Raw genomic sequence first — 24,587 nt, 5'->3', positions numbered from 1 at the left:
AATACTCCTTGATATGCACCAATTGCTCAATTGACCAACCACCACATGCTCCCATGGCTTCAAATGACTCTGATTGAGGGGGGTGCTGAGCAGGTGCTACACCATGCCCCAGGGTGACCTGCAGGCTAGCAGAGGGAAGGAGCACCTTACACCTCCTTTGGAGGAGAAGTATCTCCACTCTGCCACCCATACGAGGGTAAATACATGCAGGTGTTCTTTTCTCCTTCTGGTTGGATCATAGGTTTAGAGTGAAAAGTGAAATATTTAAGGGAAACCTGAGGGAGAACTTCTTCACCCAGAGGGTGATGCGAGTGTGGAATGAACTGTCAGCTGAAGTAGTGGATGTGGGTTCAATAAACTCAACTTGATCTGACTCACTAACTCCGTAATATTTCCTCTTGTCTACAGCCCTGTCTCCAATCTGAAACCCGGCCTGCTGGTTTCCAAGAAATAAGTTAGAATTAAGTCCAATGGCACAGAAGTATTTGGGCAAAGTCCCTGAGAACAGAACTCCTGATTGGCACAGCAACGCAGCAGTTAGCGCACCACTTTACAGTGCTAGCAATCACCAATCAAGGTTCAATTCCCGCCACTGCCTGTAAAGAGTTTGTACACCCTCCCAAGATGCTCTGGTTTCTTCCCACATTCCAAAGACATACAAGTTAGTATAAGGGTTAGTTATTTTATATTGCCTTGTTCTCTGTTATCGCACTATGTTGGTGTCAGAAGCATGGTGATACCTGGGGCTGCCCCCAGCACATATTTGTAGTTAGAGACCCAGGTCAGGTTAAGTTTATTATCACGTGCACAAGTACAGGTACATTGGAAAAAATTCCTTGTAGCAGCATCACAAGCACGTAGATTCAGACAGCTACATACAGAACATTTGGGGGCAGCATGGCAGTGCAGTGGTTAGTGTACCAGGATTACAGCACCAATAACCTGGTCTCAGGTCTGGAGTTGTCTGTAAGGAGTCTGTTATGTCCTCCCCATGACAGCGTGGGTTTTCACTAGGTCCTCTGGTTTCCTCCCACAGTCCAGAGACACATTGGTTAGTAGATTAATTGGCCATTGTAAATTGTCCTGTGATTAGGCTAGGGTTAAATGGGTGGGTTGTTGGGAGAAGAGCCTGCTCTGCTCTGTATCTCTAAATAAAACAAATAGCTCCATTGCAGCACCAGCCACCTGGGATCAGTTCTGCTATTGTCTGTAAGGAGTTTGTTTGTTCTCCCCATAACTGTGTGGGTTTCCTCCAGGTGCTCTGGTTTTCTCCCACATTCCAAAGGCGTACAGTTAGGGGTCAGTGAGTTGTGGGGGCAAAGCTATGTTGGCGTCAAAGTATATGACACTTGTGGGCTGCGCAGCACATTCTCACTGACTTGATGCAAATAATGCATTTCACTGCATGCTTCTATACAGCAAACAAGCTAATCTTCAACCACCCAGCTAAGAAATTTGAGATTCAGGATTTAAATTTATTTATTAAGTGTACATCAAAACAGACAGTGAAATGCATTGTTGCGTTAACAACCAGCAAACGAAGCATGGAGGTATTGGAAGGTGGGGGGGGAGTGACAACTTTTAGGAAGATGTTTGCTTTGGGACAGTTACTTCCTTCATGGCATTAATGTCTTCATGTCAGATTAGGTCGGGGCTGTACAGGGTTTTTAATTGTTTTTATGTCAAGGATATGGAATGTTAGCAGATGGTCAACTGAACCTTTAATTTTCAGGCTTTAAAGACCACTGCAGCATCCGATTAAAGGACAACAAATAGGCTTGGCAGAGCTACTCTTTCCCCACTTGACAGCCTTTTGCACATAACACAACCTAGGGCTAGTAACATGGAGCAAACACGAGGAAATCTGCAGATGCTGGAAATTCAAACAACACACTCAAAATGCTGGGTGGAACACAGCAGGCCAGACAGCGCTTCTCCCTGTAGATGCTGCCTGGCCTGCTGTGTTCCACCAGCATTTTGTGTGTGTTGCTAGTAACATGGGATGTCCCTAGACAATTAAAAAAAAAACTCGTCTCTCCGTAATCTCTCCTTTGTTAAAACTGGAGTGTGAGTTCAACTTCCCCAAGGTAATGTCCTCGGAGCAGCCCGCAGTCCAAAGGTTAATTATGCACGCAGAAAATACCGATATCTGCAAGGAGCTCTTGCTCCGAAATTAAGTGGCACCAGCACACTCACCTCTTTCTTTTCCTGATGTATAGAACCTGTACGCAAGGAAAAGTAGTCATTAGTGGAAAATGCAGCATGAAAAGGAAAAGAAATCAAAATCGTAAGCAATAGGTGCAGATATAGGCTGTTCAGCCCATCACGACTAATTATTATTCTCCCTGCCTTCTCCCTGTAACATCTGACACTCTTACTATCAACCTCCTCTTTAAATATACCCAATGACTTAGCCACCACAGCCATCTGTGACAATCAATTCCACAGATTCACAAACCTCTGGGTAAGGAAATCCCTCCTCATCTTTGTTATAAAGGGACGTCCTTCTATTCTGAGTCTGTGCCCTCAGGTCCTAGACTGTACCACTATTTGAAATTTCCTCTCCTTGTTCACTCTATCTAGGCCTTGCAATATTGTTGGGTTTCATTGAGATTTGCCCTCATTCTCCTAAACTCCAGTGAGTAGAGGCTCAGATCCATCAAATGCTCTTCATACATTAACCTTTTCAGTTCCAGGATCATTCTCATGAACCTTTCTTAGATACGGGACCCCAAACTGCTCAGAATCAAGGGCAAAATCTAGCACAGAAATAGAATAGCAGCAATCCAGAATAATGGTGGGACAACACCACAAGCAGTGGGCCAGTACACAACCATAAAATGGCAGCCAGCATCATGGGTAAATGGAGCAAGCTGAGGTCAAAATTCCAGGGCAACAGCTTAATAAATTGGGATATGAAACGACATAAACCTAGACTCAACCATATGAACAGTCCATGAACCCATGTACTTTATCTCACTATTTCTTTTTTGTACTTCCGTTGTAATTTATAGTAATTTTTACATTTTGCACTGTACTGCTACCACAAAACAACACATTCCATGACATATGTCAGTGATAACAGAGATTCTGCAGATGCTGCAAATCTTGAACAGCACACACAAAACACTGGAGGAACTCAGCAGATCAAGCAGCATCTATGGGGGGAGTGAACAATTGACATTTTGGGCCTGATGAAGGGTCTCAGCCCAGAATGTTCCTCCAGCATTTTGTGTGCATAGTAACAAAGGCAAAACCACATTAATCATAGTGAAGGGGATGTACGGTAACCAGAATATGAAACATCTAGCAATACAAATGCCGAAAATGCTGGAAACACTCAACAAGTCAGGTGCGTCTATGGAGAAAGAAACAAGAGGGCATCACAGTTGTGTAGCAGTTATTACAGCTCAGTGTGTCAGAGTTTAAAGTTCAATTCCAGCATTCTCTATAAAAAGTTTGAAGTCCTTACTGTGAGCATGTGGGTTTCCTCTGCGTGCTCAGGTTTCCTCCCCGTGTCCAAAGATGTACCATTTAGTAGGTTAACTGGTCATTGTAAGTTGTCCTGTGACTAGGCTAGGGTTAAATGGGGAGGGGGGGGTTACTGGGTAGTGAGGTTCGTTGGGCCGGAGGGGCCTGAACAGTGCGCTGTGACTCTAAATTAAGAAAAGTGTCAGAGACCTTTTGTCAGAGAAAGGGAGGGGGGGAGAGGAGGAGGGAGGGAGGGGGGAGAGATGGTGGAGAGATGGGTGGAGAGATGAGGGAGGGAGAGAGATAGAAAATGAGAATAGACTTATTATGTTTTAGTTCTCTTTGTTAATTCTACAAAGGGTCTAACCTTGAAAATTGACTCCAATTCTCTCTCTCCATAGATGCTGCCTAACCAGCTGAGAGTTTCCAGCATTTTCTGCTTCTGCCTCAGATTCCTAGCATCTGCTTTTAATTCTGAACTTCATCAGAACATGTTATCTCCAATGGGCCATTTGGCAAATTGTACCTGAATCATACAACATGGAAATAGGCCCTTTGGCCCATGCCCATGCCACTGTGTTGTCCAGCAAGCTAGACCTATCTGCGAAATGTTTTTTGATAAAGCTATATATTCCTCTTGACCTTGGAAACCTTCCTCTTTTAAGTATTTTGAGGCTTAATTAACAAACTGACTTACCATGGCCACAGTTAATGCTATAATGGTGACAACTCCAATGGGAACGAGCACCAGCCCCATTCTTGATCTCCCAGTTTCTACATTAGGCGGTAGAGTGGCAGTTGTGTTGGTACCATTAGTCACCATGGTGACAGTCTGAAATGTCACCCTGTCTGTGACATTGAAGTGCTCCGTTCCAGGGGCCATGCTGAGGAAGGAAGCTGTCATGTTGGTTATGTTGTAGTTAATGCTGGAGATCAGCAGGGACATCTTCTGAAACTGCTCCAACCCTTGGCCTCTTGGAGGAGCTCAACCTGACAGATACCCAGGTACATCCTTGGCAAGATCATACTGATGTGGTCTCCAGATGAACATCACACCCCTCCCTGAAACATCAGATTGGAGAAAATTGGCATTGTTTCCATGACAAAAACACCTCGCAATCTACCTTGCTGTGATCTTGCAGTTTATCATTTACCTGCACTGTACTTTTACACTTTATTCTGCATCGTAATTGTTGTACCTTATTCTAGCTCAATGCACTGTGTAATGATTTGATCTGTATGAACTGTATGCAAGATATATTTTTCACTGTAACTTTGAACGTGACAATAATAACCCAAGTCCAATTCCAATACATAGGAACTGTGCAGCTGGGAGACCCAGTGCAGTGAACAGCAGGATATTTGAGACCCAACAAGCTGTGCTACAGATAGAGGGACAGATATTCACTTGCTTTGCATCTCAAATATGCGGGACAGCTGCAGAGAAATGGTTAGCAGCCCTCACACAAATCCCAAAGGATCATCCACTCACTCCAGCTTCCAAGCACATGTGGATGACAAGTGGAATCCTTGGTGCCTGAGGAATTAGAACATAGAACAGTACAGCACAGTAAGGACCCTTCAGCCCACAATGTTGTGCCGACATTTTAACCTGCTTTAAGATCAATCCTACATAGCCCTCCATGTTTCTATCATACGTGTGCCATCTAAGAGTTTCTTAATAGTCCCCAATATAACCGTCTCTACCCGTGGCAGGGCGTTTCATGCACCCATCACTCTCTGTGTAAAAAATCCTACCTCTGACATCCCTATTACTTACTTACTTGCTGTCCATTGTGCCTGCTGGTATTGAGGGCAACAATGAAGATCCTCCATCTCTGTCTGTCCTTGGCCACCTTCTCTGTTGTGCCAGCTATGTTTCAGAGTCAGCCATACAAGTCCTGGGTGGAGACTCAGGAATGCCATCACACACCAGTGTAGAAGGATTCTTCATCACTGCTGTTTCTGTAACAATTCTGTTTTACCAGTCAAGGGTTATTAGCCCTGAGCTGAATCCCTGAACATGAAGGACCGGTGGACCATAATTAGCCTGCCCTCAACCCTTTGACCTACGAGGGGTGATTGATAAATTCATGGCCTAAGGTAGAAGGAGATGAGTTATACAGCTCTCGTTACATGGACATGCAGGTCAACTCTGAGTGATTATGCAGAAAGTTTCATTAATAACTCATCTCCTTCTACCGTAGGCCATGAACTTATCAATCACCCCTGCTGTGGACCACATCTGGAGGTCCAAAACGCCGACTTCTACAAAGAAGGGATCCGTATGCTCTACGACCGCTGGACCAAGTGTGTAAATGTAAGAGAGAACTATGTTGAAAAATAAATGTGCTAGGTTTTCTAAAATTGACTCCTTCTACCTTAGGCCACAAACCTATCAATCTCCCCTCATATTTGGTGTGGGTAACCCTACCAAGAGCCAAGGCCCAAGGCACAAGACCCTGAATCTAGCCAACATAGCTCTCTGGGTTATAGAGGCATGCAAGCCTTGAAACCCCAACAAGGTTGTGCTTCCCTTGCAGGATATTCCTTATACTTTCTTCTAACAACCTTAACATTTTAAGATCTTGAGACACAGGAGCAAAATTAAGCTACTCAGCCATCATATACCCTCTATTAGCCATTTCTGCCCTGGGAGAAAAAAAATTCTCTGCCTGTCCAGTCAGTGTATACCTCTTATTATCTTGTAAACCTCAATCAAGCTTCCTCTCATCCTCCTTCGCTGCAAAGAGAAAGGGTCTAGCTCATTCAAGAGGACCAGAATTTTGGTATGGTTTGGAGGCTTGCATGCCTCCTATGGGCCAATGGACAGACTTGGAAAAAGTTGCAGGAGGTTGTAAACTCGGCCAGCTCCGTCACTGGCACTTGCCACCCCACCACTGAGGGTATCTTCAGAAAGGAGGCATCCACCATTAAGGGCCCCCACCAACCAGGATATGCCCTCTTCTGCCACTGCTACCATCAGGGATGAGGTACAGGAGCCTGAAGACACTCACTCAATGTTTTAGGAACAGCTTCTTTCCCTCCACCATCAGATTGCTGAATGGACACTGAAATCACGAACATTACCTCACTATTTTTGCACTACATATTTAATTTGATTTCATTTTTTATTGTAATTTAAAGTATATTTTATGAATTGCATTGTACTGCTGTCGCAAAGCAACAAATTTCACTTCGTATGCCAGTGATAATAAATGTATTATATTCTGGAGAGGAGAGGAGAGGCAGGAGGAAGCAGGTTAACCCTCCCAATCTGATCCTAATTTTATCCCAGCCCAAGAGAACATTCAGGGTGTAACCATGTCACCCAAAACTCTGCTGTGACAGCAGCAGAACTCCTGGCAATGTAACCCTAAACGTGTGAGAAAGTGTTGGCTGTGTTTCTGCTCGCAATTACCTAAGCCCAGCTGCTGTGTATGTTTGACAACTGTGCTCCTTCAACAGCCCCACATTGTTTCACTTTTGTCACTGTTTTTTTAATTCCCTCCCCATTCCCTGTGTGCAAATGGAAAGAAATAGCAGCATCCATCGCCAGGAACTGGCACTAGGCAAAAGTTAATTAACCCTTTGTGTCTCAACCCTGTGGCAACATTCCCGCTTCAGTAGAAATATGGTCGGGTTAAAAAGCCTGAAGTTAAAACATACAACATACACTTAGTGGCCACTTTATTAAGTGCTAAATGGCTACTAACTGTATGTTCATGGTTTTCTGCTATTGCTATCCACTTCAAGATTCGACGTGTTGTGCATTCAGAGATGCTCTTCGTTACACCACTGTTGTGACACATAGTTATTTGAAATACTTTTGCCCTCCTATCAGCTTGAATCAGTCTGGCCATTCTCCTCTAACCTCTCGTATTGACAAGGTACTTTCACCCACAGAACTGCTGCTCACTGGGATTTTTTTTCCTTAGTTTCTCACACCATTCTCTGTAAACTCTAGAGACTGTTGTGAAAATCCCAGGAGATCAGCAGTTTCTGAGATAATCAAATCACACTTGCAGACACCAGTAATCATTCCACAGTCCAAGTCACATAGATCACATTTCTTCCCCTTTCTGATACTTGGTCTGAACAACACTGAACCTCATGACATGTCTGCGTGCTCTTATGCATTGATTTGCTGCCACATAATTAGCACCAGTTAAGGTGGTGCATACAAAGCTCCCTCAGTCAACGTCTTCCAGATAGCAAACAAAAATAGCTTTTTTTTACCTTATATATTTTTTACCTTAAAGGTGTTTCTGGGACTGTTCGAGCCTGTGATTTACAGCTTGGAGATTGTTTGAGTGATCTAGCACTTTGCTGGCTTCAAGCAGATTCCAGGAAGCAAGTGTGTACCTGGTCAGATGCGAATAAACTTCGAGACAGGGCATGAGCTGATGTTCGACTACGTTTCACTATTTAAAGCGTCCATTAATCGCCGATTAAAGGATTGAGAAAGACTGAGACATTGGGGCGAATGCAGAAGGCGAACGAGAGTTTCGACGCTGACTGCCTGCCTTTTGATTGCTGCTAGAGAAGGATTCTGTGAGCAACCTTTTGCTGTGTGTCCCGCTGTACCAGACAGGTAGGCCTCTCTGCCTCGTGTGGTGTCCCTTTCTTTCAGTGAATGTCAGTGGTACCATAGGATGGTATCATGGTTCTGCGTTTATGGATTGGACTATCGTGTTATGGACTGTGGACTTTTTCAGGCTTGTGGTTTTTATATCGTTTTTTCTAAAATCACCTGTTCCTTTCCCGCTTTGTAGTGTGAGAGGAGGATGATCGGTGGTTGATGTTCTGTTAGTTTTTGTGCAAAGGAGGGGTTGATTTCTGGGGGTCGATGTCCCTGTTCCATTTTTTGTGCAGGTGGAGGGGTTATTGGGTTGATTATCAGGATGCTATTCTTTTTGTATGGGGGTGTTGATGTTCCTTTCTCTGAATGACTTTCATGCTCTTTCTTTGTTTCATGGCTATCTGGAGAAGACAAATTTCAGAGTTGTATATGGTTACATGCTTTGATAATAAATGAATGAAATGAAATGATTAGATACTTGCATTAACAAACAGGTGTACCTAATAAAGTGACCATTGAATATATCTTATATATGTATATTTAATTTATGTATTATATATAAATTATATTTAATTTATAGATTATTTAAGGTATAAATTATATGATTTATAGGGTTATCTGGCCAAAGGTGCCTGATGTTGAGAGACACATAACACCTGATGACCCTAGGTTACACCACTGATGATGCCTCCCAGCCCATCGAATGATGCATCTCAGCTTTGTTTGTTATATAACATGTATATATACAAATCAGTATATGTTATCCCAACACCAAATGTCAATCTTAGACAGGAGGCTAACTATTGCCACGATTGCCTGACAGAAAGATCGTCATCCTGACAGCTTCCATCCTTCAGAACAAACCTAGCCAGAGCAGATTAAGCCACACTGCCAACAGTTACTTACATCCCTTCTCTAGTCGGGATTTCCCTCTGAGCTCCTAGCCACGCTTTGTGCCTGGTGAGAAGGTGGGAGTTCTCAATGAAAGCACATATGGCGACTGGCAGACAGCTATTGAGCAAAGATATAGAAAGCAGATGAAGTGGGTGAGCTACTTAAATGCTCCATTAGAGTGGGAGTAGTGGGATTTTATGTGATAAATCAAAGGAGTTGCTATTTTAGGGAGCTTATAAAATGCTTCTACCATATATCCTTTTTCAGCAAGACTGCATTAATTATTTGCAACTATTCATTGCCACAGATGGCTGTGGAGGCCAACTCATTGAGTATACTTAAAGCAAAGGTTGATAGGTTCTTGATAGTAAGGTTGTCAAAGATTACAAGAAGAAAGCAGGAGAATGGGGCGGAGGGAAAATAAATCAGCAAACACAATGGGCTGAATGGCCTAATTCTGCTTCTGTATCTCAAGTTCTTATTCACTTGCTCTCATTCTTGTACATCCTGTAGAACAGTTAATAATGTAATTTAATTACATTAAATGGCCTTTAGCGTTATCATGGAAAAGAATAGAATCAGAAAGAACAGGAAAATTTTAAACTTGGGAAGGGCAAATTATGAGGCTATAAGGCCAGAACTTGCGGGTGTGAATTGGGATGATGTTTTTGCAGGGAATTGTACTATGGACATGTGGTCGATGTTTAGGGATCTCTTGCAGGATGTGAGGGATAAATCTGTCCCGGTGAGGAAGATAAGGAGTGGTAGGGTGAAGGAACCATGGGTGACCATAGAACCATAGAACACTACGGCACAGTACAGGCCCTTCAGCCCTCCATGTTGTGTCGACCCATATAATCCTTAAAAAAAAAGAATGGCCTAAGGGGGAGGAGAGTAGTAGTCAAAGAGTCAGTGTATGGATACAGGCCCTTCATCCACTGGTCCACAGCAACTATTAAAACGTTATATTAATCTTACTTCATTATCCCCACATTCCTGTCCACTCCCCTAAATTCTTCCACTCATCTCTACAGCAGGGAATAATTTATAATGGTCAATTAACCACTGGGATGTGGGAGGAAACCCACACATTCACAAAATGAACGTTGCAAATTCCACATTGATAGATAAACTCTTCTTGGGCTTCCAGACAGGTACAGGTTTTGATTATAACCGATGTTTCAATGCCAAACTCCCCCACCTTCTTCAGAGATGATGCCTGGGCATATCTGGTCCAGTGGTATTTATACCCCCCCCCCCATAGTCCGTCCCTTCTGATTGGTTAGTCCTCATCCAATCAGGTTTCTACTCTCCTATCTTGTTCATAATTGGATTCCAGTTCTTACTTAAAGAGAGACCTTTGTCTTTGTTAAAATTCTTTTCCTCTAGTTTTATTTCAATGGCTTCCTTTACCAGGCAGTCCCAAAAGCCACTGGCATGGCACAGTAGTTAAAGTCAATCGTATCATCATTGTGAATGGAGTGTTCTGTTACCACCAATTTCTCCAGGTAACGCAGACACAGGGAGCACAGGAGGTGGATCTCTTTGGGTTACTCAGAGAAATCAGCAGTAGCAGAACACCGCATTCACAATGGCCATGGGATTGACTTTGAAGGCACAAAGCTACTGTGCCGTGCCAATGGCTTTTGGGACTGCCTAGAAAAGGAAGCCATTGAACTAAAGCTAGAGGAAAAGAATTTTAACAAAGACGAAGGTCATACTCTAAGTAAGAACAATAATTCGACTGTAAACAAGGTGCAGAGCAGAAACCTGATTGAATGAGGATGAATCAATCAGGAGGGACGGATGACAGGGGTATAAATACCACCAGATCAGATATGCCAGGCATCATCCCTGAAGAGCTTGACACAGGTGCAGAATTAGGAAATTTGGCCCGTTGAGTCTGCTCCACCATTCAATCATGGCTGATCCTTCTTTCCTCTCCTCAGTCCCACTTGATGGCCTCCTCCCAGTAACTTCTGATGCTGTGTCTAATCAAGAACCTTTCAAGCTCTGCCTTATATACACCCAGTGACCTGGCCTCCACAGCTATCTGTGATAACAAATTCCACAAGTTTACCACGGTCTGGCTATAGAAATTTCTCTGCATCTCTGTTTTAAATGGACACCCCTCTGTCCTGAGGCTGTGCCCTCCTGTCCTAGACTCCCCCAACATGGGAAACATCCTTTTCACATCTACTCTGTCTAGGCCTTTCAACATTTGATAGGCTTCAATGAGATCCCCCCTCATCCTTCTAAATTCCAGCAAGTACAGACCCAGAGCCATCAAACGTTCCTTGTATGATAACCCTTTAATTCCCAGAATCATCCTTGTGAACATCTTCTGAACACTCTCCAATACCAGCACATCTTTTCTTAGATAAGGAGCCCCAAACTGTTCACAATACTCGAGAGACCACACCAGTGCCTTATAAGCCTCAGCATCACATCCCTGCTCCTATATTCTAGACCTCTTGAAATGAATGCCAACATGGCATTTGCCTTCCTCACCACTGACTCAAACTGCAAGTTAACCTTTAGGATTTTCTGCACAAGGACTCCTAAGTCTCTTTGCATCTCCAATTTTTGGATTCTCTCTCCATTTTCTACTACCAAAGTGTATGACCATGCATTTTTCAACAATGTATTTCATCTGCCACTTTCTTGCCCATTCTCCTACTCTGTCTGTCCTTTTGCAGCCTCCCTGTTTCCTCAACACTATCTGCCCCTCCACCAATCTTCATATCATTTGAAAACTTGGCTACAAAGCCATCTATTTCATCATCTAAATCATTGATATACAGCATAAAAAGAAGCAGTCCCACCACCAACCCTTGCAGAACATCACAAGTCACTGGCAGCCACCCAGACTTTGTCTTATCTTGTCTGTGTCACCAAGTACAGGCTAACTGGTCTATAATTTCCTTTCTACTGCCTTCCTCTTTTCTTAAAGAGTGGAGTAACATTTGCAATTTTCCAATGATTTTTGAAAGATCATTACTAATGCCACCACAATTTCTACCATTACCTCTTTCAGAACCCCAGGGTGCAGCTCATCTGGTCCGAGTGACTTACATACACTTAGGTCTTCCAGCTTTTTGACCACCTTCTCCCTTATAACAGTAACTGCACACACTACTCTCCCCTCACACCCTTCAACATCTGGTACACAACAGTGAAGACTGATGCAAAATATTATTTCAGTTCACCTACCATCTCCTTGACCCCCATTATTATTTCTCCAGCCTCATTTTCTAGCAGCCCTATATCCACTCTTACCTCTCTTTTATCTTTTACATATTTGAAAAACTTTTACTATCCACCTTGATATTGTTTGCTAGTTTGCTTACATATTTCATTTTTCCCCTTCTAATGATTCTTTTAGTTGCTCTCCATGTGTCTTTAAAAGCTTCCCAATTCTCTATTTTCCTGCTAATTTTCACTTTGTTGTATGCCTTCTCTTTTGCTTTCACATTAGCTTTGACTTCCCTTGTCAGTCACAGTTGTACTATTTTGCCATTTGAGTCGTTCTTTGTTTTTGGAATACATTAATCCTGCACCTTCCTAATTTTTCCCAGAAACTCACACCATTGCTGCTCTGCTGTCAGCCCTGCCAGCATCTTCTTCAAATTACTTTGGCCAACTCCTCTCTCATATCACTGTCATTTCCTTTACTCCACTGAAATACTGCTACATCAGACTTTACTTTCTCCCTATCAAGTTGGACTCAATCATATTGTGATCACTACCTCCTAACGGTTCTTTTACCTTAAGCTCCCTAATTGCCTCCGGTTCATTACATAACACCCAAACCAGTATAGCTGATCCCTTAGTAGGCCCAATGTCAAACTACTCTAAAAAGCCATCGCAGACTGACTCTCTTGAGATCCATTACCAACCTAACTTTCCCCAATCGACCTGCATGTTAAACTCTCCCATGACTATCATATTCAATTTCCCTTTGTAATCTGTGGTCCACATCCCAGTTGCTGTTGGAAGGTCTGTATATAACTGCCATCAGGGTCCTTTTACCATTGCAGTTCCTTAACTCAACCCACAAGGATTCTGCAACTTCTGATCCTATCTTACATTGACCAACAAGAAGATGGCAGAGTTTGTCATTGAAACATTGGTTATAATCGTTACTTGGACCTGGCAGGAAGCCCAAGGAGAGTTTGTTCATCATACACACCAGGAAAGCACTAGATCCTTTATCCACACTGACAGGATTGAACCCGGGTTCAATGGAGCTGAGGAGCTGCGCGACTGTGCCTCCCATGGACATGGGGAGATTCAGACAGGTATTCCAGAAAAAACTTCAGGGAAGGCGACTTAAAAGAGGTGGTTGGTTTATTAGTCTGATGACAGAAAATGCAAAATTTAGGACTGACATCAAGGTGGTCTTTGATCAAGGAAGAAGAGTATCACCAGAGTGTAGCAGTTTGATCCTTGAATGATGAACCTCATGGGTTCCTATCCCACTCCAAATATCCTGACTGGCTGCATCACGGCCTGGTATAGAAGCACCAATGCCTAAGAACTGAAAAACCTACAAAAATAGTGGATACAGTCCAGCACATTAAAAGTCCTCCCGACCATTGAGCACATCTACAAAGAGTGCTGTGACAGAAAAAGCAGCATTCATCAAGAAGAACCTGCACTATCTTTTCTCGCTACTGCTATCAGGAAGGAGGTCCCTCACTTCCTTTCTTTCTTTTTCAATCTTTTTATTATTATTATTAATATCAACATGATAAGATTAATACATGGATAGTGGGATTACAAACTTATTTTAAACTGAACATGAAAGGATACACAAGCAATAGTTACAATATAGTTAAGTCTTCCCAAATCATGAATGATACAAATATCATATAAACAAAGCAAAACTAGGTATATCATATATATGTACAAAAAAACAGAAAAGAGAAAAAGAGAAAAAAAATTAACCCTAAGAAAAACTAATCTAACAACCTAATAACTAATAAAGAGAAAAAAAAGGAAGAAAAAGAAAGAAAAAAATATAATGAATAATGGGCTGTTTATAGTATCTATAAAAAAAATACAAAATCATCAGTGTCGCCAACTTCGATCCTCTCAACATATGCATAATCAAAACCGGAAAAACAAATAGGTTTGGAACAGGGTCAAATTACATCATATGAAAATATTGAATAAATGGTCTCCATGTCTTTTCAAATTTAATAGAAGGGTCAAATACAACACTTCTAATTTCCTCCAAATTTAGACATAACATAGTTTGAGAAAGCTCTCACTTCCAGGTTCAGGAATAGTTATTACCCTTCAACCATCAGGCTCCTGAACCAGTGACCAGTGTGGATAACTTCACTCACCTCAACAATGAATTGACTCCACAATCTATGGACTTAATTTCAAGGACTGTACAACTCATGTTCTCAGTATTAGTGATTTATTATTATTATTATTATTTGTTTTTTCTTTTGTATTTGTACAGTTTGTCTTCATTTGCATATTGGTTTTTCATCAATCTTTGTGTGCAGTTTTTCACTGATTCTATTGTATTTGCTCATTTCGCTGTAAATGCCAACAAGTAAATGAACCTTAGGGTAGCATAAGGTGACATAAATGTACTTTAGAACATAGAACAATACAGCACAGTACAGGCCTTTTGGCCCACAATGTTGTGCTGACCCTTAAACCCTGCCTCCCATATAAACCTCCACCTTAAATTCCTCCATATACCTGTCTAGTCGTCTCTTAAATTTCACTAGTTTATCTGCCTCCACCACTGACTCAGGCAGTGCATTCCACGCACCAAACACTCTCTGAGTGAAAAACCTTCCTCTAATATCCCCCTTGAACTTTCCTCCCCTTACCTTAAAGCCATGTCCTCTTGTATTAAGCAGTGGTGCCCTGGGGAAGAGGCGCTGGCTGTCCACTCTATCTATTCCTCTTAGTATCTTGTACACCTCTAAAATGTCTCCTCTCATCCTCCTTCTCTCCAGAGAGTAAAGTCCTAGCTCCCTTAATCTCTAATCATAAAGCATACTCTCTAAACCAGGCAGCATCCTGGTAAATCTCCTCTGTACCCTTTCCAATGCTTCTATATCCTTCCCAAAGTGAGGCAACCAGAACTGGACATAGTACTCCAAGTGTGGCCTAACCAGAGTTTTATAGAGCTGCATCATTACCCCATGATTCTTAAACTTTGATAATAAAATTTTTAAATTTGATTAGGATCAAAATCAATAGCACTGCACTATTTGCAGAACTAGAGGAAAAGGTGTGGAACTTCTGCTGGGATATTAATTAGGGGCCTCATCTGCTCTGTTTGATAAAAGTACACAGTCCTACAGAACAGCAGAGTTCTCTTGGGTTCCTGACCAATAGTTACCCCTCAGCCATCACCACTACCAACAGATTATCTGTTTGTTTGTGTTTCTCTGGTGCCTAGTGGCTGCTATCCTTCACATTAGTGAAGTAGTTAGAACAATCACTTTACAGCAGCACTGATCACTGATTGGCATTTAATTTCTGCGGCTGTTTGTAAGGACTTCATATGTTCTCCCAGTAACTACATGGGTTTCCTCTGGGTGCTCCAGTTCCCTCGCACATTCCAAAGACGTACAGTTTGGGTCAGTGAGTTGTGGGCATGCTATGTTGGTACCGGAAGTGTGATCCTTGCACAATACTCACTAATTTGATTTGATACAAATGACAGATTTCAATGTATGTTCTGATGTTTCGAAGTATATGTGACAAATAAAGCCAATCTTTATAAATTACAACAGTGTCAGGCTAAAATTCAAGAATGTGCTCAAAACCTCCAGAAGAAGAGGAATGGCTCTTCGTAACTCTTGGCCCATAACCAAAAAGCAGAAGGAGAATTCAGGATGTCATAGAAAACTTTTGAGCCCAATCACACAGATACTCTATATGTGCAGCAGAAGGAGCAAGACAACTTAAAACCTACCAGCAGCCTGCCCTCATCAGCCAGGCCCTGTCCTATCTGTGCAAAAGTCAGAAGTTCATAAAACCAGGGAAATCTGGCCACCTAATGATTCTCACCAGATTTTACAGATGCACCGCAGAGAGCATCCTATCTGGATACATCACAGACTGGTACTGCAACTTCTCCGTCTGTGACCACAAGTGCAGAGAATTGTGCACACAGCTCAGCACATCTCAGAAACCAGCCTCCACTCTATTGACCTGGGAACACAGCCAACATAATCAAGGACCCCTCCCACCTCAGTCATTCTCTCTCCCATCTGTCTGAATTGGTAATCGGTTTATCATCATTACATGTACCGAGGTACAGTGAAAAACATTTTATTTTGCAGCCATCCATACAGATCATTTCAAAACATCAGTACTTAGAAGTACTGTAGTAGTACAGAGGAAAAACAGTAAGAGAATGCAGAATGGGGTGTTACAGTTATAAAGTGCAGGTAAGGTGCAAGGTCCAAAATGAGGTAGACGGAGAGATCAAGAGATCATTTTTATCATACAAGATGATCGATCAAGAGTTTTACAACAGCAGGATAGAAGCTGTCCTTTACCTAGTGCTACGCATTGTCAAGACTTTCGATGGAAGTTGGAGGGAGAAGAGCAAATGTTCTGGTTGGAAGGGGTCTTTAAAAGCTTGGAAGCACTTATCATCAAGCTCAAGGTCAGCTTCTATCCATTGCTGTCAGACTCCTCAATGAATCTCACATACACTCCAGATGCATTCTAGTTCTTTCAATCTACCTCGTAGGAGCAGAGTTCGGTCATTCTGTCTATCGAGTCTGCTCCACCATTCAACCATGGCTCATTTATTTTCCCTCTCAACCCCATTCTCCAGCCTTCACCCCATGATCATCATGGCCCTCGCACTTTGTCCGCAACAGTAACACTTTACTCTCTATTCCGCTTTCTTTTTATGACCTTGATGCCTTAATGTATGAAATGTTCTGTCTGTATGGCATGCAAAGAAAAGCTTTCAATTATGTGCCAAAACATGACAATAATAAACAATAACCAATATTAGCTCCCACACTGGCCTCATCAGTCACCTGAAATCTGGGTGGAAGCAAATAACTCTCGATCCTGAGGGTCTGCCTAAGAAGAAGAATAACAGTGACTACACTCATAAGTACTTAATTGGCTATAAAGCATGATAATGATCATAGCAATGCAATATATTCCTGCAGATTTTATTATGTGTCCACACACTAAAGTTCAAATTACAAAGTAAATTTTATTCTCAAAGTACATATATGTCACCATATACATCCCCGAGATTCATTTTCTTGTGGGCATACTCAATAAATCTATAGAATAATAGCCATAACAGCCATTGAAAGACCACCCAACTAGGGAGTTCAACCAGAGTGCAAAAGACAACAAACTGTGCAAAGACAAAAAGAAAAAGATAATGACAACCATAAGACCATAAGGTATAGGCCATTTGGCCCATCGAGTCTGCTCCGCTATTTCATCATGGCTGATCCAATTTTCCACTCAGCTCCAATCTCCTGTCTTCCCCCTGTATTCCTTTATGACCTGACCAACCAAGAATCGATCAACTTCTGCCTTAAATATACAAAAAGACTTGGCATTCATGGCTGCTTGTGGCAAAAAGTTCCACAGATTCACCACCCTCTGGCTAAAGAAATTGCTCCTCATTTCCGTTCTAAAAGGACGGCCCTCTATTTTGAGACTGTGTCCTCTGGTCTTAGACTCTCCCACCAAAGGAAGCATCTTCTCCACATTCACGCTATCAAGGCCTTTCATTATTCAACAGGTTTTAATGAAGTCACGCTCATACTTTTGAACTCTAGTGAACACCAGCCCAGAGCCATCAAATGCTCTTCATATGACAAGCTACTCAATCCTGGAGTAATTTTCGTGAACCTCCTTTGAACCCTCCCCATTTTCAGCACATCCTTTATGAGATAAGGGGCCCAAAACTGCTCACAATACTCCAAGTGAGACCTCACCAGTGCTTTATAAAGTCTCAACACTACATCCTCGCTTTTATATTCTAGTCCTCTTGAAATGAATGCTAACATTGCATTTGCCTTCCACACACTCAACCTGCAAATTAACCTTTAGGGAAACTTTCACAAGGACTTCCAAGTCCCCTTGCACCTCAGTTTTTTTGTATTTTTTTCTCCATTTAGAAAATAGTCAACCCTTTCATTTCTTCTACTGAAGTACATGACCATACACTTCCCAGCACTGTATTCCATCTGCCATTTATTTGCCCATTTCCTAATCTAAGTCTTTCTGTAGCCTCTCCACTTTCTCAAAACTACCTGCCCCTCCACCTTTCTTTATATCGTCTACAAACTTTGCAACAAAGCCATCAATTCCATCATCCAAATTATTGAGAATCAGTCCCAATGCAGACCCCTATGGAACACCACTAGTCACCAGTAGCCAACCAGAAAAGGAACCCTTTATTCCCGCTTTTGCTTCCTATCAATCAACCACTGCTTTATCCATGCCAGAATCTTTTCCGTAATACGATGGGCTCGTAGCTTGTTAAGCAGCCTCATCTGTAGTACCTTGTCAAAGGCCTTCTGAAAGTCCAAGTACACCACATCAACCAATTCTCCTTTGTCTATCCTGCTTGTTGTTTCTTCAAAGAATTCCAAAAGATTTGTCAGAAAAGACTTTTCATTAAAGGAACCATGCCTATTTTATCATGTGCCTCCAAGTACCACAAAACTACATCCTTAATAATTGACCCCAACATCTTCCCAACCACTGAGGTTAGACTAACTGGCCTATAGTTCCTTACTTCTGCCTCTCTCCCTTCTTGAAGAATGGAGTTACATCTGCAATTTTCCAGTCTTCCAGAACCATTCCAGAATCAAGTAATTCTTGAAAGTTCATTACTAATGCCTCCACAATCTCTTCAGCCAGCTCTTTCAGAACCCAGGGATGTACACTATCTGGTCCAGATGACTCAGCTACCTTCAAATCTTTCAGTTTCCCAAGAACCTTCTGTACAGTAATAGTAACTTCACACACCTCATGACCACTGACACCTGGAACTTCCACCATACTGCTAGTGTCTCCTGCAGTGAAGACCGATGCAAAATACTTATTCAGTTCGTCCGCCATTTCCTTGTCCCCCATTACTACCTCTCTAGCATAGTTTTCCAGCAGTCCGATATCCACTGCCACCTCTCTTTTACATTTTACATATCCAAAGAAACTTTTTTATATCCCCTTTAATATTATTGGCTAGCTTCCATCTTTATCTTCTTAATGACTTTTTTATTAGCCTTCTGCTGGTTTTTAAAAGTTTCCCAATCCTCTAACTTCCCATTAATTTTGCTCTATTATATGCCTTCTCTTTGGCTTTTATGCTGGGCTTGACTTCTCTTTTTAGCCATCGTTGTGTCATCTTTCTTTTAGAATACTTCGTCCTCTTTGGGATCTATATATACCGATTGCTTCCGGAAATTCCAGCCATTGCTGCTCTCCCATCATCCCGGCCAGTGTCCCTTTTCAATCAATTTTGGCCAACTCCTTTCACATGCCTCTTTAATTCCCTTTACTCCATGTAATACTGATACATCTGACTTTAGCTTCTCCTTTTCAAATTTCAGGGTGAATTTGATCATATTATGATCACTTGCCCATAAATATTTTTTTTTACCTTAAGATCTCTAATCAATTCTGGTTCATCGCACAACAACCCCCTGGTGGTTTCAACCATGAGCTGCTCTAAAACGCTATCTCGAAGGCACTCAAGAAAATCCCCCTCCCGGAATCCAGCACCAACCTGATTTTCCCAATCTACCTGCATATTGAAATCCCCCATGACTATTGTAACATTGCCCTTTTGACAACCATTTTCTATCTTCTGTTGTGATTTGTAGATCACATCTTTTCTACTGTTTGGGCTCTGTATACAACTCCCATCAGGGTCTTTTTACCATTGCAGTTCCCTAGCTCTATCCACAAAGATTCAACATTTTCTGACCCTATATCATCTCTTTCTCAAGATTTGATTTCATTTTTACCAACAGAGCATTGCCTCCCCTCTGCCTTCCTGCCTGTCCTTTCAATACAATGTGTATCCTTAGATAGTAAGCTCCCAGTTATAATCTTCTTTCAGCCATGATTCAGTGATGCCTACATCATACCTACCAATCCGTAACTGTTCTACAAGTTCATCTACCTTATTCTGTATACTGTGTGCATTCAAATAAACACATTCAGTCCTGTACTTCAATTTTGTCTGCCTTTTACATTGCAACCCTATCAACAGCCTCTCTTCACTACACATTGCCCCTGTTTGTAAACCAGCTGCCTCATTTTCAGCACTATCTTCTACCTTTCCTGTGATACTTCTTGCATTGAAATATAGGCAGGTCAGGACACTAGGTGCACCATACTCAACCTTGTCATTCCTAACTTTATCAGGGATCCTACCAACATGTGCCTCCACAACCTCTCCACTAACTGTTCTAACACTCTAGTTCCCATTCCCCAGCAACTCTAGTGTAAACCCCACCGTGAAGCATTGACAAGTCTTCCTGCAAGCTTGTTAGCTCACCCTCCAGTTCCTCTATACAGGTTCTATCTTCCCTGGAGAAAGCCCAAAGATCCAAAACTCTTTTGCCCTCCCTCCTACACCAGCTCCTTAGCCACGTATTAATCTTCTTATATATAATCTTCCTCACTAGCACATGGCATGGATAGCAATCCTGAGGTCACAACCCTGGAGATCCTGCCCTTAAACTTAACACCTAATTCCCTGAGTTCTCTATGCAGAACCTCATCACTCATCCTACCTATGTTGGTACCTACACGGATCATGACTTTTGGCTGTTCACCCTCCTACTTAAGAATGCTGAGAACTTGATCCGAGATATCCCAGACCCTGGCACCCAGGAGGCAACTTACCATCTGGAATCTCGTTCTCGCCCACAGAACCTCCTGTCCATTCCCCTAACTAATGAATCCCCTATCACCACAGCATGCTTCTTCTCCTTCTTTCCTTTCTGAGTCACAGAGGTAGGTTCAGTGCCAGCGACATGACCACTGTGACTTTCCTCTGTTAGATCAACCCGTCCAACAGTATCCAAAGTGATAAAACTGTTGTATGTAATCTGTTATAACAAATAAATAAGCAATAAGTATCGAGACCATGAGGTGAAGAGTTCTTGAAAGTGAGTCCATTGGTTGTGGGAACATTTCAATGATGGGGCAAGTGAAGTTATCCCCTTTGGTTCAAGAGCCTGATGACTGAGGGGTAATAACTGTTCCTGAATCTGTGTGAGTCCTGAGACTCCTATACCTTTTTCCTGATGGCAGCAGCAAGACGAGAGCATGTCCTGGGTGATGGGGTCCCTGATGATGGATGCTGCTTTCCTGCAATAGTGTTTCATGTTGATATGTGCAATGGTTGGGAGCGCTTCAGCCATGATGGGGTCTGGGCCATATCCACTCCTTTTCGTAGGATTTTTCATTCATAGGCATTGGTGTTTCCGTGCCAGGCTGTGATGTAGCCAGACAGTATACTCCCCACCACACATCTATGTATCTACCCCACTCAACGTCCAGCATTGATGACCTAATAAAGGAAGCTGACCTTATCAAAGACCCCAACCACCCCAAACACTCTTTCTTCTCTCTTTCATCAAGCAGAAGATACAAAATTCCAAAAGCATAGAACACCAGGCTCAAGGACTGCTTCTATCCTACTGTTAAAAGACTGCAGGATGGTCCCCTAATATGGCAACCGTACCACAGTGGTTAGCACAATGCTATACAGTACAGGCAACCCAGGTTCAACTTCCACTGCTGTCGGAAAGGAGTTTGCATGTTTTCCCCATCACTGCAGGGTTTCCTCTGGGTTTTCAGGTTTCCTCCCACTGTCCAAAGACATATTGATTGAGTGGGTTAATTGGTCATTGTAAATTCGCCCGTGATTAGGCTAGAGATAAATTGGGATTGCTGGAGGCATGGCTTGAAGGGCCTTTTCTGAGCTGTATCATCAGAAATAAAAGAAATGAACAATATGATAAGATGGACCCTTGACTTCATGTTACCTCATTATGGCCTTGTACCTTATTATATGCCTGTATTGCACTTTCTCTGTATTTGTAACACTTTATTCTGTATTCTGTTATAAGGCCATAAAACACAGGGCATTTGGCCTATCGAGTCTGTTCCGCCATATCATGGTGGCTGACATATAATTCCTCTGAACCTCATTTTCCTGCTTTCTGTTTGTAGCCTTTGACACCCTTGCTAATCAAGAACCTATTAACATCTGCTTAAAATATACCCAAATAGTTGGCTTCTTTAGCTGTCTGTGGCAATGAATTCCACAGATATGACCCTACTTTGTACTACCTTAATGCACTGTTATAATGAAATGATCTCTGGATGGTACACAAGACAAGTTTTATCCTGTACCTCAGTACGTATGACATTAATAAACCAATTTATCAATTATTTACCATTACATCCATTCTGATGCAGTACTGTGTCCTAACCCAAGTGGAAAGTGGACATCCCATTACCTAATTCTCGACCATCAGTCAAATCCATCTGCAATCCTTTATTCCCAGTTGAGGGAAGGTCAGCAAGCCCCTGGTGGACAAAGGCAATGCTTCAAAGAGAATATCAAAATCAGTCTGAAGAATTCAACATTAGATCTAAAAACATTGAAGACATACATTCAAAATATACACTGGGAGGAAATATGTTCAAGAAGGAATTGCGCTATATGAGAACGACCACCACCGTGCTGCAGAGAACAAGTGACAGCTCTGAAAACAGAGACTGAACAACCAAAAGACCCAACCCGAACCACAGCCAGTGCTTACTCTTGCCCACACTGCACCAGAATGCCAGATCAGCCTCTACAGTCACCTGAGTACCCACCAACAGACAACCCCTTAGGAGGACACCATACTCGACTCGAGTGATCGCACTACATCTCTGATATTTTTAGAATAAACAGACGTGCCCAGAAGAAAAAATGGAAGAAAAACACCGATCTTTTTTTTATTTACACTCCTGTGGCTCCTCTTCCACGTTTGTTCTCAGGAGCGCCGCAGAGGTTGACCTCTCAGCCCTGCAAGGTTGGCGGCCCTAATTGATATACCTCCCACTGCTCACAACACAGAGGGGGGAAAAGCAGACCCACGCTGGACTGGTGGAAGTGAACAACTGGGATGAAATACTACGCCCATGTTCCTAGGGAAAACATAAGCAAGCACGCAGTCTTTGAAAGTCTGGTTCACAGACACAAAAAAATACACTCAACTGTAAAACCAATTAAATGCCATTGCTTGCCTGTGTAATATAACCACAAGACCATAGTCGTTTCATTTAAAGCGTCAATTAGCTGCCTGTTCAGGGAACTATTCTGTTTTTCTTCAAAGGTTCTGGGAAAGTCAGAGACTGCTCTGTGCAGGAGAATGAGAGAAACAGAATTTCAGGCACATGACAATTCACTAATTATTCCCATTTAAAGAGGCACTTTTTCCGTGGGTAAGCCTGACACGTTATAACTAACAGGGTCAAAAATCTATTTTATAAAATAGTGTCTGAACCACATTCTGCTTCTCATACTCAGCGATTCAGGAACAGCTTCTTCCCCTCTGCTGTTCGATTTCTAAATGGACATTGAACCCATGAACACTACCTGACGATTATTTTATTTCTGTTTTTGCACTATCTTATTTTAACTTAACTATTTAATATATTTATAAAATTCAGGGTTTTTTTCTATATTTATCATATATTTCATGGTACTGCTGCCACAAAGTTAGCAAATTTCGCAACATATGCCAGTGATATTAAGCATTCTGATTCCAATTCATCCTGCCACCATGTTGGATCCTGATGTTTTTGCGATCCAGGGTTTTTCGGAAGTCAAGAATAAGGCACAGAATTTGTTGCTTCTGATTGTTTTATTAAGTGTTACAAGAACAGCGGAAATGAGGGAAGGAAGAGAGCAGAGACCAAAAGACAAAGGAACCGAAAAACATGGTCTGGTGTTCTTATACCAGACCACTAATTCCATTGAAATTCCATAGCTAACTGTTAACCAATAAGATAATCCCTATTCGAGTAATGTGATACCTGCCACTGAAACTAAGAAGTTTCTAGAAAAATATAAAGGCCAACTGCAACTACTAGAAACCACGGCGCCATTAAGTGGATATAGGTAATCATATAAAAATACAAGTACTGTAAGCATAAAAATTTAAATTACAAGGTAAATAACAATTATACAGTCCAATCCAACACCCAAACCTGCATAAGACCATAGGACTATAACTCATAGGAACAGAATTAGATAATTCAGCCCAGCTAATCTGGTCCACCATTCTATAATGGCTGGTTTATTATCCCTCTCAACACCATTCTCCTGCTTTCTCCCCTTAACCTTTGACGCACTTACTAATCAAGAACCCATCAACCTCCACTTTGAATATACCCAATGACTTAGCCATCTGTGGAAATTAATTCCACAGGTTCACTACTCTCTAGCTAAAGAAATTCCTCCTCATGTCTGTTCTAAAGGGTGATTCTTCTAACCTGATGTTGTGCACTTTGGTCCTCAATTCTCCCACTACGGGAAACATCCTCTCCACATCCACTCTATCTAGGCCTTTCAATATTTTAATAGGTT

The 24,587-nt window shown here is 42.1% G+C and overlaps 1 protein-coding gene across 3 annotated transcripts in view; it reads right to left on the bottom strand.

Annotated features, from left to right (window-relative positions):
• The window catches only part of c19h3orf18 (chromosome 19 C3orf18 homolog), a 77,262-nt gene that overhangs the window by 19,995 nt on the left and 32,680 nt on the right, over window positions 1–24,587 (bottom strand). For 2 of the 3 annotated variants that reach the window (XM_073072060.1, XM_073072058.1), the window contains exons 2-3: window positions 4,169–4,533; window positions 2,197–2,222 (exon numbers count right to left, since the gene is read on the bottom strand). In XM_073072060.1, the coding sequence (XP_072928161.1) occupies window positions 2,197–2,222; window positions 4,169–4,417 (275 nt within the window). In that variant the 5' untranslated portion in view covers window positions 4,418–4,533. Of the gene's footprint in view, window positions 1–2,196; window positions 2,223–4,168; window positions 4,534–22,464; window positions 22,535–24,587 lie in introns of all 3 variants that reach the window. The other variant, XM_073072061.1, reaches the window with a different exon arrangement.

This window comes from Hemitrygon akajei, chromosome 19 (assembly GCF_048418815.1).
Source record: "Hemitrygon akajei chromosome 19, sHemAka1.3, whole genome shotgun sequence".
Lineage (NCBI taxonomy): Eukaryota > Metazoa > Chordata > Chondrichthyes > Myliobatiformes > Dasyatidae > Hemitrygon > Hemitrygon akajei.
Note: the sequence above shows the minus strand (reverse complement) of the source record. Positions and strands in the feature narration are given on the sequence as shown.